The sequence below is a fragment of the Tiliqua scincoides genome, chromosome 3 (assembly GCF_035046505.1).
Source record: "Tiliqua scincoides isolate rTilSci1 chromosome 3, rTilSci1.hap2, whole genome shotgun sequence".
Taxonomy (NCBI): Eukaryota; Metazoa; Chordata; class Lepidosauria; order Squamata; family Scincidae; genus Tiliqua; species Tiliqua scincoides.
In genome coordinates, this window is record NC_089823.1 from 80,353,465 (window position 1) to 80,371,461 (window position 17,997).

General features: G+C 43.6%; 1 protein-coding gene across 2 annotated transcripts; it reads right to left on the minus strand.

Moving 5' to 3' along the window:
• Positions 1 to 1,583: 1,583 nt before the first annotated feature.
• RAB9A (RAB9A, member RAS oncogene family) lies at positions 1,584 to 12,956 on the minus strand. 2 transcript variants are annotated; one of them, XM_066620837.1, is made up of 3 exons: positions 12,756 to 12,832; positions 5,754 to 5,789; positions 1,584 to 2,742 (listed from the first exon to the last, which is right to left on the minus strand). In XM_066620837.1, exon 3 carries the CDS (start codon positions 2,707 to 2,709, stop codon positions 2,104 to 2,106), a length of 606 nt encoding a protein of 201 aa, XP_066476934.1. In that variant the 5' UTR covers positions 2,710 to 2,742; positions 5,754 to 5,789; positions 12,756 to 12,832; the 3' UTR covers positions 1,584 to 2,103. The 2 variants fall into 2 exon arrangements, with proteins under 2 accessions (XP_066476934.1, XP_066476936.1); XM_066620839.1 differs by lacking the exon at positions 5,754 to 5,789 and having other exon boundaries at positions 12,756 to 12,956.
• Between the last annotated feature and the right edge of the window lie 5,041 nt (positions 12,957 to 17,997).

The following is a 17,997-nucleotide window of genomic DNA, read 5'->3' on the forward strand; positions in this document are numbered from 1 at the left end:
TTGAGGCTGGATCAGGCAAGTGCATAAGCGCCAATTAGGCCTAAGCTCAAGTTTTAAATTGCTCTATTTTTAAATAAGGCAAATGAACTTTAAGCCCACTGTCTCAATTCTAAATAAAGTGGATATATTCCAACTGAGTGAGGCATGTGCAGGTCCTTATTTCAGTGGAATTGAAGAGTAATGCTGTAATCTTAAGCATGACATCAGTGAGAAACTTACCCAAGAACATAATCTTTGCCTAGTATGCACAGACTTAGATGGAAAGGACTGGGAGGAGGGGGAAGCAAAACATGTAGATAGTATGGTATTATATTCAGATACTATTTGAATATATTTGAATACTATTTGTTTATACTATTTTTTTTAGGAACTTGCTTCATTCCCTAAATTAGTGGCATTTCATTGTATAAACACTGAAGTAATGTTAAATTGCATTTGCAGACTTGCCACTGACATTCCAAATGTAAGAAGTGTAATAGTATTTCAGAGTTCTCTAAACTGAACTTTCAGTCCATGTTTAATTAAACTACATTTTCTATTAAACAGCTGTCTTGGATTTAGTTGTAACCTAGCAAGAACACAAAGTTTACTGGTGCAAACATAACAGTATATCACTATATTAACCACACATACTTTATTTGCTGCTTTAGGATAAAAATGTGAATCACTATGGCTTCCTAGCTTTAGCTTCTCCTAGTATTAAACTGGTATCCCACAATTTTCATTACATTTTAATATTAGTCAGTCTGGGAAACTATGCTTTTCAGAAAGATACAAACCCCATTTTCATCAGATGAGACTGTATATCTTAATACCCCTATAGGGTTATTGCATATAAAATTTATGTATTTGAGGAAAATCTTTAGGAATTTTTTTTCAAAGCAAAAAAGATACTTAAAATAGTTCTTTCCATATTCCCTTATATTTCCAGTGCAGTACTCTAAAAAGAGCACTATCTTGGTTACAGTCATATTTATAATTTGTTTATAGTACACTAACACCAACAGAAGTCCATACTAGTTCAACCTGAGAAGGGTGTCCTATGCACTACAATATATGCAAATACTCTATCACATAGGCTGGACCAATTGCAGGGTAATTTCTATCCAACTGGGTGTGAATGATGCATGTGGATGAATTTTTCAAGCGTACAGTGGGCCCGCCATATCTGCTGATTTAATCAACTGTGGATCCAAAATGTACAACATTTTTAAAATTCCACATATGCTGTAGCCATTTCACAGATCTCTCTGCAGCACTTGTCTTGTTCATAAGTTATGCAATTTACACAGTTTTATCTGCAGACTTGTATTCCTATGGAGTCCTGGAGCCAAACCCCACTTGATAGGGTGGATCTACTTATAGCTTCATACCACAGGGAGAGGCCCGTGAGCATTCGAGAAGAACCTTTAAAACCTATCTTCTGGAGTCTTCTTTAAGATTGTTGTTCCTGATCTGTGTACCCCTCCCACAATGATCACTGCACAATCTACACTTGCAATACATACCAATACTAACCATACTTCATGGTCCATCAAAGCTTATGAAGACATGGGGGAGGGGAGGAACACACACAACACCAGTTCTATGTATGCAGATTTATTTCCTAACTTAAAATCTACAGATAGTTTAGTGACACTAGGCAACTCACAAAAGCCCTTGAGATATTTATATTGGCTTAGAATTAAAAAAAAAAAAATTAAAGATGAGAATTGGAACAATGTTTAATACCTACAATTATTGCTATATGAAAAGGTTTCAGTGAAGCAAAACATGGACTAGTAAGCTCAGAAAAATATACATACATATAAAATTTGATTTTCTACCTCAATTTCAGAAAAAGTCCTCCAAGTAGTGCTTCCAGAACTTTCAAGTTTTTAGTATAATTTAAACTTTTTAAATTAAATGAACTGAGCTAGTACCTTCCGATGTCAGACACTGCTAACTCAGCAATAGATCACTTGTTGAATAGCTTTTCTTTACCTAACACACAAAGCAGTAAAATATTACAATATAATATATTAGACTGGCATTCATTATACCATATTTGATCTATTATTATTCCAAGTTAGAACTATATGGCTGAGAAATAAAACTAAATAGTCAACAGCATGATGAACTAGGCTTGGGTTTCCGGTGAAGGTTTATTGTATCAGTTTGAATCAAGTGATCTGACCTATCATCAGTTGCAAGAACTCTTCGAACAGCTTCCTCAAAAGCGGCTGCAACATTAGTGGCATCTTTTGCACTGGTCTCAAAGTAAGGATGATTGCCATTGTTCCTGCACCAGACCTGGGCTTCTTCCATAGACACTTGCCTCTCCAGGATATCAACTTTGTTGCCCAATATCACAAAAGGAAACGTTTCAGGCTCTTTGACATCTGCATAGTAAATGAATTCTTTCTTCCAGTTACTGAGATTTTGGAAGCTTTGAGAGTCATCTACACTGAAAGTGAGAAGACAACAGTCAGAACCTCTGTAGAATGGAGTCCGCAAGCTCCTAAAACGTTCTTGACCTGCAGTGTCCCATATCTGCATGGTGACAAAGTGTCCATCCACTTCCAGATCTTTATTTAAGAATTCTACACCTATTGTGTGGAACAGCTGGGTATCAAACTTGTTAGTGACATATCTGTTCATAATTGAACTCTTCCCAACTCCTCCATCTCCTAGAAGAATTACTTTAAGGAGAGATGATTTTGTTGCCATAGTTTCAAGAATGGAACCTTCTGATGTCCAGTTCTGTAAAATAAAGAGACATTAATCATACCTAAATTTTTCTGCTGGTTACAAACATCTGTTGAATCACACTGCAAATGCAATATTATATAGTGTTAGTAATAATCAAGGACACTTTAGTTTGTCAACATTTACTCACTAAAACAGGAGATTTTAATGTAATTAAAGAGTCTTCTATAATTTATGTAGATTTCTCACACTTCAGATAGAGTCAGTTGGCTCTCCTTTTCATTCAGCCAGAAACATCTTAAAACCACAACTATTGTTACTATAACCATCCTGCTCTCCAATAAAGCTCATGAAGCAAATCGGCCAGATGCAGTATTTCTGAGGCTATATAGTCACTAGGATCTGTGTGAATGGGATGTCTGGGAGAAGCAGAAGCAGCCTGGGAAGAGTGCTACTGCATAAAACCAAATGACGTTGGCATTTATGGAAGAGAAAGGTGAACAGTATGTCTACCAGAGAACATATATGCACACATATAACCAGGCAATACTCTTGGATGCATTCATCCAGTCGATTTATTAGTGGCAGCATAACTTCCATAGTGAAGAGAGGTCCATTCCTGTAACCCTAACATCATGTCCAACCAGGTACTCATTAATGACCAAAATCTTCAATTTCTACACCTGAATTTCCTACATGAACATCATCAGTTCAGTAATCTGTTTTGTTCTGCAGTAGCATTACTCCCTCAGGAGGCAGGGCACTGAGCATTACTCCCTCAGGAGGTAGGGCAAGCCCCCGGGGTGTTGTAAGGCATCTTTCAGAGAGAGGTGGCTATAGTGCTCAGCTCAGCTGCACATGCTGCCTCCCTACTTGCTGCTTTTCTGTGGCTGTGAACAAGGTGGGTGAGGCAGTGTGAGGTGAAACATGGTGGGGGGAGGTGGTGGAGCCTCCCTGGCATTGGGCAGGTCGCCAGCCTGGCCATTCCAGCCTCCTGCGCTGTGTGCGCTTGGGCTTCCCTCCCTGTCTGGAGAAGGCTGGGCCAGCGATTGCACTGAGTGCTGTGCAGAGTAGGACTGCTTCCCTCTCGGTCCGGAGAAGGCTTGGCTGGCGAGCAGAAGCCTCCGTACTGGGAAGGAAGCCCGACCCCAGAGAAAGCTGGCTGGGCGGCGCTGCGTGTGCTTACCGAGCCCTCTCCATCATCCTCTGGCACTAGAGAAGGCTTGGCTGGAAACACGCGCAGCACCCTCGCTGAATCTCATTGCCTGCCAGCCTTCTGTAGGTTCTACCTTTGCTCGTGCTCCAGGGAGGACCTGCCAGCAGGCATGCTCAGCACGGGGCTTCTTGCTGCTGAATTGAGAGAAGGCTGGCTGGGCTGCAGAGGTGCTGCATCTGATCAGGCACTGCACTTCAGACTTCCCTCCTGGTCAGAAGGGAGGCGCGTGCTGTTTGTGGTGTCCTCCTGGCAGGCACCAAACTGGAAGGGAAGCCTGACACTAGAGAGCTCCACCAGTAAAGACAGGCAGCACAATGCTTTCCTCCGCTTCAGAAGGAGGGGGACATCCTGCTCTTAGTGGAGGGAGGGTGTCCAAATGCCCCAGCCTGCATTCTTCCGTCTTGCCTGGGGGGAATAGGGTGGCATCTGCATGTTGGGGTGTATGTGCGTGAGTAGCCCCCATCTACTTTGGGGGTGAGTTGTAATCTTGCTCTGTGTGGCTGCAATCCTATCCACACTTTCCTGGGAGTAAGCCCCATTGACCCAAATGGGACTTACTTCTGAGTACACCTGCCTAGGATTGGGCTCTGTGTCAGCTTAACCAAGGATCTTCACCTTTCTCTTTATCCTCCCCCTTCAAAAAAGAAAAAAAGTCACTCTTGATCATTCAAGCTTTGTCCCCCCAAAATGATAAAAAATAAAAATACCCATTCCTTCTCAGCCACCCCCCTTTTTCCTCCTGCCTCCTTCGGGGAGGGGGGACTTCCCAGGTTGGCTGCTATTACGTATAAGACAAAGGGTACAATCCTAGCTAGGTCTACTCAGATGTTAGTCCTATTGTGTTCAATGGGACTTATTCCCAGGACAGTGAGGTTAGGACTGCAGCCAAACAGTCTCTGGGTCTCAGTGTCACATCAGTTTGCAATTAGCAGATACACACAAAACAAAGTCTTCCCCTCCCCCAGCAAATTTCATCACTTCTCCTCCACTTACAAGAAAGAAAAAAAAGTCCCTTTCCAAAAACCTCCAGGTGTGCTGCTAACAAACTCAGAGTGCTGGCAGCTCTGCTGCAGGTATGACTTCTCTTGCTTTTTTGTTTTTAGTGTATAATTATAACACCTTCATCCCATTTTGGGGGTAACTGAGGTGAAGTGATGTAATGGGGAGCTGTGGCCAATGGCCACAAGGATCAGGGGAGCCGTGGGCTGGAAAAGTTCAAGAACCAATGCACTAGGTACTTAAATTAGAAAAGTAAAACTAAATTTTAAAAAAACATTATTTTGCCTGTGAAACCCTTGAGCAAGCAGAAGTATAATTGTGTGATCAAACCTACTCATTACACACTGCATGAACCTTTGTGCAAAATCTGTGGAATGCAGCTTTTTGCCTTCTAGTCACAATTCTTTGTATTGAACTCATAGGCTGGGATTCCTGAGGCACATCCCAAGAGCTTGAGCATGGCCTGCGGAATTTTTCAGTTTCTTCCTTTGAATGGAAGACTTTCATGGACTACCCCAAACTTCTAACGTTTACTCAGTTTCAGAAAAGGATTATCCTGCAGCTTGGAGGAACACAAGAAACACAAACTGAAAGTTTCCTTGGGTATACAGAGCTAGTTGCATGGTTCTTTGGATACAAATTATGGTCTATGATTTGCTAGTGCCCTCTTTTTCTGTACATCTGTATTCAACAGCAAATAAATATATGTAGAAATTATCAAGATTTAAGTAGTTCAGTACAACCACCACCATTACACTGTATTTTCCAGTATACCCACAATTCATTTGTTTTTAAGTTTTCAAAACATCAAATACTGCTAGCATATGAAATTTTTTATCAGAATAGTTACCTTTACTGTTCAGCATAAATCATGATAATCAAATACCTGCAAACAAGAGAGACTCTGTTACTACCGGACATGCTACAGCCATGTATTTTAAAAGTTAAATGTGTTTAAGGTGCTAAATAATTTGACGCACTATTATAATAATACATCTAACATTAAATTGCAGAATGCAAGTTCGTAACAACTAAGAGCCCAATCCTGTGCTCGGCGGCACAACTCCGTGCCATAAGGCACGTTTGCGAGCCTTACCGCCGGGCTCCTGCCCATGCTAGCCCAGCTGGGCTACAGGGCAGTTGCCCAGCTTCCGTGGCTTGGAGGTCTCCTGGACCACTGAGCAGTGGTACAGTAAGTGGGAGGAGGTGTGCTGGGGAGGGTGGAGGTAGCTCAGGGGGTTGCAGGGCCTTGGGAGCACTTACCCAAGCCTCCTGCAGCCTCCCCAGGGTGCAGACAGCCCGGTGCAAACCTTTGGCAGGGCTCCCCGCAGCAGTGAATGTGAAAGCAGAGCGATCACGCTACACTTCCACTTTAGCGAAGGCGAGGCAGGATCGCTCCGCTTTTACATTCACTGCTGCAGGGAGCCCTGCCAAAGGTTCGCACTGGGTTCCCCGCACCCTGGGGAGGCTTGGTTAAGTGCTCCTAAGCCCCTGCAGCCCCCTGAGCGGCGCAATCCTGGGGATTGTGCCGCTGCCTTCCACCCACCCCCACTGCCTTCCCCCCCATCCCCCCAAGCACTTACAGTGGCTCAAACTCTCCTGGAGAGTTTGAAAACCACTGCCCTATACAGAAGAGATACAAAAGCACCATTACATAATCATATAATTTAAATTTACGTATTTTTGATGAAGTGAAACTTTCGTGAGCTACTTTTAGCAAGACAGCCAAATAAAAAAAGGAAGTTTAATGCCAGAGATAAGCTTTCACCAGCTGGGGAGGGGGTGAGAACAGAAGCACAAAACTAAGGTGCAGATAAGGAAAGTGAACAGATCCATTTTGTAGAAAACTGCATGCATTAAGGCACTTAAAAATTTGGGAACCAGATTATGCCAGCTAACCTGGCATGACCAAACAATATATACAATTAGGGAGGGCTGGTTACTCAATCACTTTAGTAATTTAGAGATTTTGCACTGGGAAGACAATGGAAAAAAGGCAGAGTGTAAAATAAGACAAATCACAATCTGTAACATTGTTTCTTGGCAGAAGCCTTTAAAATTCAAGTACTGTACAAGTTTTATCACTGTGTGCCAAACTTGAAACAGCATATAAGAACTGTATATAAAAATCCTACATGTATAACAACTCTAGATCTCATATATAGTATCACCTAAAATGTATATTATGTATATATTCCACTTTAGAAGAATCCATTAATTAGGTAATTCTCCCCATTTTTTAGCAAGTGAACTTCTTTATAACTCAATTCATCCATTTAAAAAATGGCTATTCTACACAGATTTTTGTAAGATTACAATCCTATGCAGATTTACATGGAAATATTGAAAAGTGGTACTTATTCCTGAATAAATATGGAAGAATTTGGCTGCGTCACTAGGTAAAGATGTTAGACCTAAGGATGAACCACTTCCTTCTGTTAACTGAATTGTGTTCCAGTAAAACAAACACTTAATTTGATCAGTATAGATTGCATATAAAGATATATTTTTGTTTCAATAATTTTGAGTAATGTAAGTTGCTTTACTGTTATTATATGTATATTTTAAGGAAAAACAAACATTTTTATAAATACTTTGAACTTAAAATAAATACGTATATGAATCTAATTTGACACAAATGTGCCATTTACAAACTTGATAAATTAGCACTCAACTTATCCAGTTATGTCAATAAATTAGACCCAATTTACACAGTATGCAAAAATGGTTAGCTGAAGTGACAGAAGTTCCACTTCAGCCTGCACGTGCAGGGTCATATTTTAGAATACTTTCCTCTGCAAAATGATTCACTGCATATAGTAAATGAACACACTGGGGGAACAGAGGGTAGCCAAAACCTCTCCCTAAAATACTGTTTAACATTTTTATAAATGACCTGGGTAAGGAGGCAGAGGGGATATTTACCAAATTTGCAGACTACAGAAAAGTCAATTTAGACTAGAAGTGAGGAAGAATTTTGAAACTATAAAAGCTGTCTGACACAGGAACATTTTGTCTAATGCAGTAGGAGACTTTCCCCCATTGGAGATTTGCAAGCAAAGGCAGTATGGTCATCAGTCAGAAATGCTGTTGTAGTTGCCTGCACTGAGCATGGACTAGATCAGTGTTTCTCAAATTGAGGTTCGGGACCCACTAGGTGGGTCGCAAGCCAATTTCAGGTGGGTCCCCAGTCATTTCAGTATTTTATTTTTAATAGACCTGACGCTACCATGCTATGTGACTGCATTTGGGGGAAATGTTACGCATCTGTACTTCTAACAGGCTACTATGTATATATATGCTTTTAACAATGACAGTAAATGGAACTTACTCCTGGGTAAGTGTGGATAGGATTGCAGCCTAGGATTGCTAAAAAATTTCCTGCTTGATAATGTCACTTCCAGTCATGACATCACTTCTGGTGGGTCCCGACAGATTCTTATTCTAAAAAGTGGGTCCTGGTGCTAAAAGCTTGAGAACCACTGGACTAGATGACTTTCCAGCTCTAATATTTTACAATTTGCTGGTGTACTACATGCAGAATATTGTTTTTACATGGGAGAGGACTGAAAGATATGATTCCTCATCTGCAGTCTGAAGGGGAACAGTACAGAATTTTATCACTTCCCTGCATAATATATAGATTGGGTCTTAAGATTAATATCTTTATTGAGCTGAAGGCTTCCTCTGTGAGCAAAAGTAATCCTATTTGTGGGGGGACGAAGACAATTTTTGTGCCCTTTCCTCTTGCAGGGCTCTGTTCCCCCCCTCCCAAATATGTTCCTGGGGGTTGTGGGCCCCTCAAGAGCAGATATTTGAACACACAGTTTGCTCTAGAGGGAAATGTAAAAATTTGTCTCCTCTTTGCACAATTGAGGTTTCTTCTGTGGAGCAAAAGATGGTTTTTGGATGCAATTATAAAATAGCTTGGTACCTCTCATGTACAAGTAGTGTATATGCTATAGAACTGGGATGAATTGTGTATTAAGATATAGTGTGTCTTTATAAAAGTTTTTAAAACTTTGGGAGGCAAATTCAAGAGAAACACTTGTTCACCAAACAAGAAAATGATTTTGCAAAATGTGTAGATTTAGCATTTTTTGTGTCCTACAATTGTGCTGCAACTGCAGCTATACAATTTTTGGAGTCCGTGACAACAAATCCATTTGCAGTATGCAATGCAAGCATGCAACGTCTCACGCCCGCACCTTCCAAAGGAAAAAGCAGCTCTCTCCTTTCATCCATTTTTGTTGTTTTCAGTACTAAAACTACACTCTGTTTCATCCCCCTTTTTTTATCTTGCATGAAAACACAGAGATTTTGTGTGTGAAGCATTCACCTGCAAGTGCACAACAGAAGGCACTGTGCAGGAACTCCCTGTGAACTAAGTGAGCATTCAGTGCCTCTTATAAATAACACGTTCTTGGAAGTACAGACTGTTGCAACAACCGGTTTGGCCACTCACAATCATGGCGATTGTCTTTTGTAATTTCAGCTCATAATACAACTATTCTGAAGCATCAATTAAATTTGTTGTTAAATAAGCATACTTTAAGGGAAGTCAGAAAACTTCAGAAATACTTTAAAAGACATTAAAAGGCATTTAAACATTTTAAAACTGGATGGTAAGAATGCTTTAAAATTAATAAGTAGCTATATCAAGTGTGCTGGGCTCTTTTTAACATGAATTTGATTCTGAATTTGTCTAATATTTTGTTTAATTCAATAATAGCTAAAATGGGAAAGTGTATAAGCATAATTTAAAAAAAACCATAGGCTGCAATCCTACATGAAGTTAGACTGTTTAAATCCCATTGAATGATCTCTATCTTCAGGTAGTCCTCGACTTATGCAAGGACTCTATCCTGGGCATGCTTACATAAGTTGAGTTTTACTTAAGTCAGAACACGATGTGCAAGAGAAGCCACCCATGCTCACTGCTCTACAAAGCTCACCACTCACTTTTCTCTGTAAACTGAGGTTATTCCCAGCATGCTCCATGTTTTTGCTTTTATTTAAAGAGCCTGGATGAAAGAAAGGATAAGTTCACTGTGATCCAAGGATCTGAATGCAGCTTTCTTGTCCCTTTCTCTGTGTGGACTCTGTAAAGAAGAAATGTGGGGTGTGCTGGGAACAACCCCAGCTTACCAAAAGAACTGAGAGGTTTACAAAGTGGTGAATGGTGGCATGGGAGGCTCCTCTTCAGCAGCTCAGACTTTACAGAGACTACAATTTATGTAGCTTTGAGTCTATGTGTAGGATTGCCCCCTGCTTGTTTCTAAATAAACCTGTTGGAGAATGAGTAGGTATTTTAATTGTAACGGAACAATATCAAGGTGTTAACAAGGCACTTCTGTTTTTCCAGCCCCAGCTGGTTATTGCTTTTTCTACTTCCATTTTGCATTTCCAAACTGGCATTGGCATGGCATTACAGTGGCTGATCTAACATGATACAGCTTTAGTTTACTGGACTCCTGACCTCTTCTTAGCACAAGTGAGCACAAAATCTGCACTATTTTGCAGATGGGATCAAAACTGTTCACCCCACTTAATCTTTTCAAATATTTTAGAAGTTGGCAGAAAGGCAAGGAATTTCCCCAGTTATGGACTGACATTGCTATAAGACAGAGAGTTAGGAAATACTTTCTAGCCATAGGTACAGTGAAGTAGTAGAGTATCTTGGAAAGTAGTAGAAACTTCTTCAAGTAGAAGTTATGAAAGCCTGAAACAGTTCAATCTTATCTATATGTTCACACAAGCTCTCTCTTTCCTATTCTACAACAACTACAAGGCAAGGAAACTGGGGGCATTCAGGCACAAGCTGAAGAAACAGGGCTGCAGAAATTCAAATTTCTGTCTTCAAGAATGTTGAAGTTAAACAAAACTCATTGTAGTTCTTTACAAACCAGAAAATTTCTGTCTCAGATACAACGATGGTTTTCCAATGACAAGAGTTGCTTTTACATAATGTTCTGAATAAATGTTTCAAAACAGCCTACATTTTCCTGTTCGCCCTTATAGCAGGAATAACAAATGATATACAGTCTGGTTCTCAACATTAAAAGCAACAAAGACACTATTTTGTGGCACCACTTGGGCTCAGTAGCTTGTTTCAGTTGGCATTTCAAGCAAGCAAAAGTTGGCATTTCAAGTTTTTCAAGTTCAAAGCAAAAGTTTTTTCTCTTTTTGTACACAATGGCACAGGTAGTCAGAGAAATGTTTGTTCAAAGTGATTTATCTTAACCACAGAAACAAAAAAACTGCTCAATCTTTATTCAGATAGAAAAGGTACATTCTATATGAAAAGTACCAGACGTGAAGGAAGACAAAAGGGGCATACAGAAGAAGAAAGCTGTCTTCTGACAGTCCAGTGATTTTAATCAGTAGGGTACTAAGAAATTGCCCAAGAGCAAAGACTGATCATGTGCCAGCTGAGAAGCCAAGAAGATAAGTTTCTCTCTCTCTCTCTCTCTCCACTGAGCCACTGTCTGCCTCAGCATCACAGGATCATTAATCACGCTGCTGCACTTACACACCAGGAAAGAAAACAAACCGGCAAATGAGCAGTTTTAAGAGATCCCAGTTTCCTACTTTACAAGGAAGTTCAATACAGTATTTCTAAGTCTATATGGCAAGGAAAGGGGATCCCTGAAGGGAGAACCCAACTGGATCACATCCCTACCAAAGGGGGGGTCCTTTGGTGGGGATCACATCTCTCTAGTACCCCTTTCTATAAAGTGGGGAGTCATGGGGAGACATTTCCTATTAAGTGGATGTGGGGAGACATGGAGAGGCATATCCCATACAGTGGATGTGGGGAGGCATGGGGGACATTTCCTATGAAGTGGAGGTGGGGAGGCATGGGGGACATTTCTTATACAGTGGGTATGGGGAGGCATTTCCTATACAGTGGGTACAGGGAGACATTTCCTATACAGTGGACATGTGGAGACATTTCCTATACAGTAGACGTGGGGAGGCACTGGGGGCATATCCTATACAGTGGACGTGGGGAGGCACTGGGGGCATATCCTATACAGTGGACGTGGGGAGGTATATCCTATACAGTGGGGGAGGCATAGGGGGCATATCCTATACAGTGGATGTGGGGAGGCATATCCTATAAAGTGGGGGAGGCATAGGGGGCATATCATATACAGTGGGGGGCATAGGGGGCATATCCTATAAAGTGGACGCGGGGTGGCATAGGGAGCATACCCTATAAAGTGGATGCGGGGAGGCATAGGGGAAATATCCTACACAGTGGAGGTGGGGAGGCATGGGGGGCACACTCTATAAAGTGGAGGTGGGGAGGCATGGGGGGCACACCCTATGAAGTAGAGGTGGGGAGGCATGAGGGGCATACTACACTATACAGTGGACATAGGGAGGCATATCCTATACAGTGGATGTGGGGAGGCATATCCTACACAGTGGATGTGGGGAGGCATGGGGGGCACACCCTATAAGGTGGGCCTGGGGAGACACTTCCTGTCAAGGGGGCGGTGTGGGGCCAGCTCACACAGCCCGCTGCTGCGCATGTCTCCCCGCAAGCGAGTCCCACTGCCGTCCACGGGTCTCAGTGCCAGGTGGGCGTGCAGGGACTGCGGCCCCGGTTCTGCCCCAGGCACTTGGGGCCTCCCTCTTGCGGCACCGAGCGGGTCGCAGAGTCAAGCGGGCGACGCGGTGCTTGGAGAGCAGGACAGAAGAGGCAGAGGCGGCACCCTTCCCTCCCCCCAGAAACGCAGCAGCAGCAGCAGCCCCGTTCCCGGACGAGGGAGCAGCCCCCCCCCCCCGCCTCGCTCTACCTGCCCGCTCACACGCAGGGGGCGCCGGGCGCTCTTCGCCTCACCTGCCAGGCTGGACGCGAAGCCGCAGGCTGCCACCGCTGCCGTCGGCCAGAGGGGGAGGGGCGCGGAGGAAGACAACATGGCGGAGGCTGCGCCAGGGGCGGGCCTGCCCTCACGTGACAGCGGGCCGGCGAGCGCGTCCTCCCCGCCGGGCGGCTGTTGCCAGGGCGCTCGCCTCGCCTCGCCCTCTCGCTGGCTCCTGCCCGAAGCAGCTGGTTCGGTCGCCGGGCGGGGACTGACGCTCCTGCTCCGCTGCGCCCTCTCAGGGCTCCTCCCGCCCTTGCCCAGGCGCTACTGTCAGTTCTGTGGCACCTGCAGTGCGCTCAGAGCCTGCCAGCCTGTCCACACTTTCCTGCGAGTAAGCCCCATTGACTACAATGGGATTTACTTCTGAGTAGACATGGCGAGGATTGGGCTCTCGGTCAAACCATTTTCAGCCACTGTGCCATGGCACGCTGGTGGGCCATGAATGGTCTGCAGGTGTGCCGCCGGAGTTTGGGGGTCGTTTATTAGTAGGGCCACTGGGGCATGTGAACCCCCCAACAACAGCGTGACGTGCCTTGACAATTTTAGTACTTTGTCAGTGTGCCGGGAGACGATAAAGGTTGAAAATCACTGTACTCGGTGCTTAAAACAGCCATTTTCAACCACTGTGCTGTGGCACACTGGTGTGCCGCGAGTGGTCCACAGGTGTGCCACAGGAATTTGGGGGAAGGTTATTTATTAATAGGGCCAATGGGAGATGTGAGCCCCCACTGGCAGCATGGTGTGCCTTGTCAATTGACAAAAACCTGGTGGTCTGCCTTGACCATTTTAGTGCCTTGTCAGTGTGCCTTGAGATGGAGAAGGTTGAAAGTCACTGGCTTAAAAGCTAGCAGGTAGAAGTGGTTGTTTTCTGTGAGCAGAAACTCCTTGTCTTATAACTGTTGCATGACAGACAGAAACCTATGAGTGATGATTCCACCAACTCATCAACTCCATGCACAGGAAAGTAGCATCTATTGTAGTGGTTCTCAAATTTTTTAGCACCGGGACTCACTTTTTAAAATGACATGCTATTGGGGCCCTCCTAACTTTAAGAGACTTCAAAAAAGGTGATTTAGAAATTATTTATTTTACAAGTCATATTTTATTTGCAAAAAAAAACTCATTCGATGTCTTGTAATGAGGTAGCCCTAACGTATAGCCTTAAGGCTTGAGGGGCTTATTTATGTGACCAGCTTTCACCTGCCCCCACTACCCTTATTGATTTGGAGAAAAACACACTAGAAAAAAGACACTCAAACATTTATCTCTCTATACTGGCAGCATTACTTGAGACAAACAAACCTAAGTCCATAGGTGCTTGGTCAGGCTCCAGCAACACAAAACGCTGAAGGGCTGTTGCAAATGCACATGCAATAATAGTACTGTCTGTACTCTCCTGTAAGTTCTTAGACCAGAGTATCTCAAAGCATGTTCCTAGGAATCCTGATGCTCCTGGGACCCTTGCAGGGGCTCCATGAGCGCACCATAAGTGTCCACTACCTGCTCAGTGCTGCATCACTGCGCTGGTGCTCTGTGGTTGCTCAGTACTCCTCACATGCACTGGTACTGCTCCCCAAGTTTCCGTTTAGAAGTGTAAAGGTCTCTAGAGACTGAAGTTTCAGGACAGCTGCCTTACACAAGTGTTTGTGGGAAACTTTTAGCAGTGATTTTCTTTCCACCTTGAATCAAACCAGGCATGACTTTGGATGTGTCTCTACCTGCAGTTTCCCTCTTGAGAACTGTTAAAGCATCTGATTATCATGTCACATGTTCCTCCACAGCTCTGTGTCCTGCATGTTCTTGCCTGCTTCCCAGGTTATCTTTACATCTAACCAAACAGTCATGAGTCTTGAAGACTCATTCTCTGTGGTTAAAGTTATTTCCTGTTTTGACCTTGGTTGGTCTGTGGAACTCATTGATGAGTGGTGATGGCATCTGGCCTAGATGCCTTTAAAAGGGGATTGGACAAATTTCTGGAGGAAAAATCCATTATGGATTACAAGCCATGATGTGTATGTGCAACCTCCTGATTTTAGAAATGGGCTAGGTCAGAATGCCAGATGCAAGGGAGGGCACCAGGATGCAGGTCTCTTGTTATCTGGAGGGTCCCTGGGGCATTTGGTGGGCTGCTGTGAGATACAGTAAGCTGGACTAGATGGCTGATGGCCTGATCCAGTAAGACTGTTCTTATGTTCTTATGTCCTTAATTTGGCCACTCCTGCACTGGATCCAAACCATATAGTGACAGAGAATATCCTTACAGCGCAATTCTATCTTGCGCTGGAACAGGCAGGCCAGGAGGTCTGTGCTGTATCCAGTGCAAGATTGGGGCCCAAAGCAGCTCAGCCAGAGGTAAGAGGAAACTCTTCCCCTTACCCCAGGTAAGCCACTGCAGCCCTAATGGGTCTCCTTGGATTTGTGCCACCTCTGGAGGTGGCATAAGTTTGAGCAGAGTGGAACGGCTTGCAGCTGCTTTGCGCTACTCAGAAACAGGGCTAGGATCCAGAATATCTGTTGGGTCCCAGCCCCACCTCCCACTCTCACCTGCTCACCCCTGCCCCAGATTGCCTCCCTCCCGTCTCCTCCCCGCCTATCCCAGAGCCCTGTGTTGGCCAAGCTCAGTCGACACAAGGCACCCTGTCAGAGTCAATGCGCCCACGGGCCAGCGCACATCCCTTTGCTGGCCCAGCTGACTCTTAAGGAGGCGCAAAAGTGCTTTATGGCATGTTTGTGACCCTCCTGGGATTGCATGCTTATGCATGTAAAGAGTTCAAGCCCTTCAGCACTGAGTAGCTGCAGTCTGGATTAACATGCACTAATTAATATATTAGTGAAACTGCATTTCAGTGGAATTTGTTTCCATGAAAATATGCATCAGATTGTAGCATCCATGACATTTTAAAATTTTGTGTAAAAGTGGATATACATGAAACATTTTCCATTTCTCTTGGTTAGTGTCATGAATACGTACAGTTTAGGCCTAGGTTAGCATGTGAAGCCTAAACCAAACTAAGTCAGTAACGGAGAAGTGGCTAGCAGTTCCTAGCTGCAAGAATGTGAGTAAACAAACAAAAAGATTGTTGTCTCTCCTTTGCTGACCAGAAAGGACAGACAACAAGAATTAAAACCAATTGGAATGTTTAACACCTCAGTAGACTGAGGGGCACGGGAATGGAATGAGCTATGGATCTCCAGTTGGGAGGGGTAAGAACTAGGAGGGCTAGCAACCAGACTCACTCCAAGAAGGTTCTGTCCTCAAAAGTTTCTGATTGGACAGTCTAAATAAGTATGAAGTCACCTCAGTACTATTAGCATAAGAAGTATACTAATGAGTGCCCCAAGGGGTGTGTCCTGTTCTTGGGCAGAGTTTTGGGTGCAACATCCTGCACGCTGTGAGCTCCATTGTCCACCATGGGCATCTGGCCTCACAGGTAGCCTGGAGCAAAGAAATCTACAAGAGTAACTGACCCAGGTGAGAGATAGGTATTAATAGAGATAGCCAACTAGCTTTATTATTTTATTGCTGATATGTTTCCTAGATGTTTATCTAGGCAGGAGGTCTGGTCTGGGCAGGAGGTCTGGTCTAGAGGGTAGAGCCTCCATTTGCCTGAAGATTAACATCCACAAGGTCGCCAGTTCGAGGCCACCGGCACCGTGCGACCTTGAAGCAGCCGGCAAGCTGCAGCTGAGCTGTTCCATCTGCTCGGAGCGTGGGAGGATGGAGGCCAGAATGGTAAACCAGATCGGAGTGTAACATCTTGAATGTGGTGGTTCTTGAAAGAGAGAACCTTCTTTCAATTTGTAAAAATCCCTGCGTGGATTTAATAAGCCTGCCTGTGTAAACCGCCTTGAATAAAGTCTTGAATAAAGACCAAGAAAGGCGGTATATAAATACTGTATATTATATTATTATTATTATTATTATTATGCCTCTAGAATTTGCTGCCTTATGTAACCTTATGTACTTAATAAACTAAAATCTCTTTTACCAAACTGTTTCATTGTCTGTTGGGGACAAAGGTTCAGAATCCTGCCTAGCCGTTTAGCAAGCTACCAAGTGCTCATTGAGGTCTAGTAACTTGAGGACTGAAGCTTTAATTGGAGAAAGAGCTCAGTGCCTGCAAGGGACAGAGTTAAGCTTAGAGGGTCTCAGTGTCCCTGGACTAAGGCACTGGCACATACAGGGTGGTGGCAGTACTACTGGACAGGGGGGCCTTGAGGTCTTTAGGGTTCAAGAACCAAGAACTCCGAGCACCCCCCCCCCCAAGTTTACGACAGTTAGATACTTGTAACTCTCTAATGTTTTCTGTATTGGCACTTGTCACATGTATTATTGATTGGTTGAAGTGCTGACTTTACAGCTGAAACACATCCAATTTATTTTTATGTTTCAAGCCTTTAAAGGCATAGTGGCATACTTAACTTGCAAGTCCCGAAATCAGTGAAACTTTCAAATAGGATCAGACTGCATGTGACTGTAATTTTACTATTGCTAGAGCACTGTATCATGTGATTTTCTCCCTCCCTTTTTAACTAGTTATACAGTATGAAGAAGTAAAACAATGATAGTACCACCTATATGCTAAAGATACCCAACTGGATTTCTATGCCCCATAAGTCTCCCTATCTGGCCAGTCCAACATCTCCATCTGCCTGCCTAATATATTGACCTGAAAGTCTTGTCGCTGACTCAGATTTGACATGTTCAAGAATAATCTACTGTCCTCAGATCCCTCAGATTTATAGCTGGTATAAACACACACATTCTCCTCCTTACCCCTATTTCTTTCCGTTCAGTTGTCCCTGTGCTTGATTGTAAGTTCTTGAAGGGTAGAAATCCATTTTTCCCATAAGGGGTCTGTGCCGCTGCATAGGCCCCTTCTGTGGCTGTGTGGCAATGTCTCCAGATGCTCAGCAATGACAATATCATATGTTTTTGTCAGACTTCCAGGAAGTCTGAGCTCCAACGTCTGTAGAGATTTTGTTTTGAGCAGCATAGTCAAGCAGCTTAGAGGGAACACTGGTAGGAATCAGTTTTTACTAGTGAAATTCTACAGAGTTGATGGCACTTTGTATACACATACAGAGTATATGATGGCACTATAAAATATCATATCTTGTTTATAACACTCCTTGAGTTGCCTTCATGGCCTCTGCTTGTAGATATCATGCTTCAAGGCCCTCTCAAGGATCTTTAGATTGTGTGCGCTTCCTCTT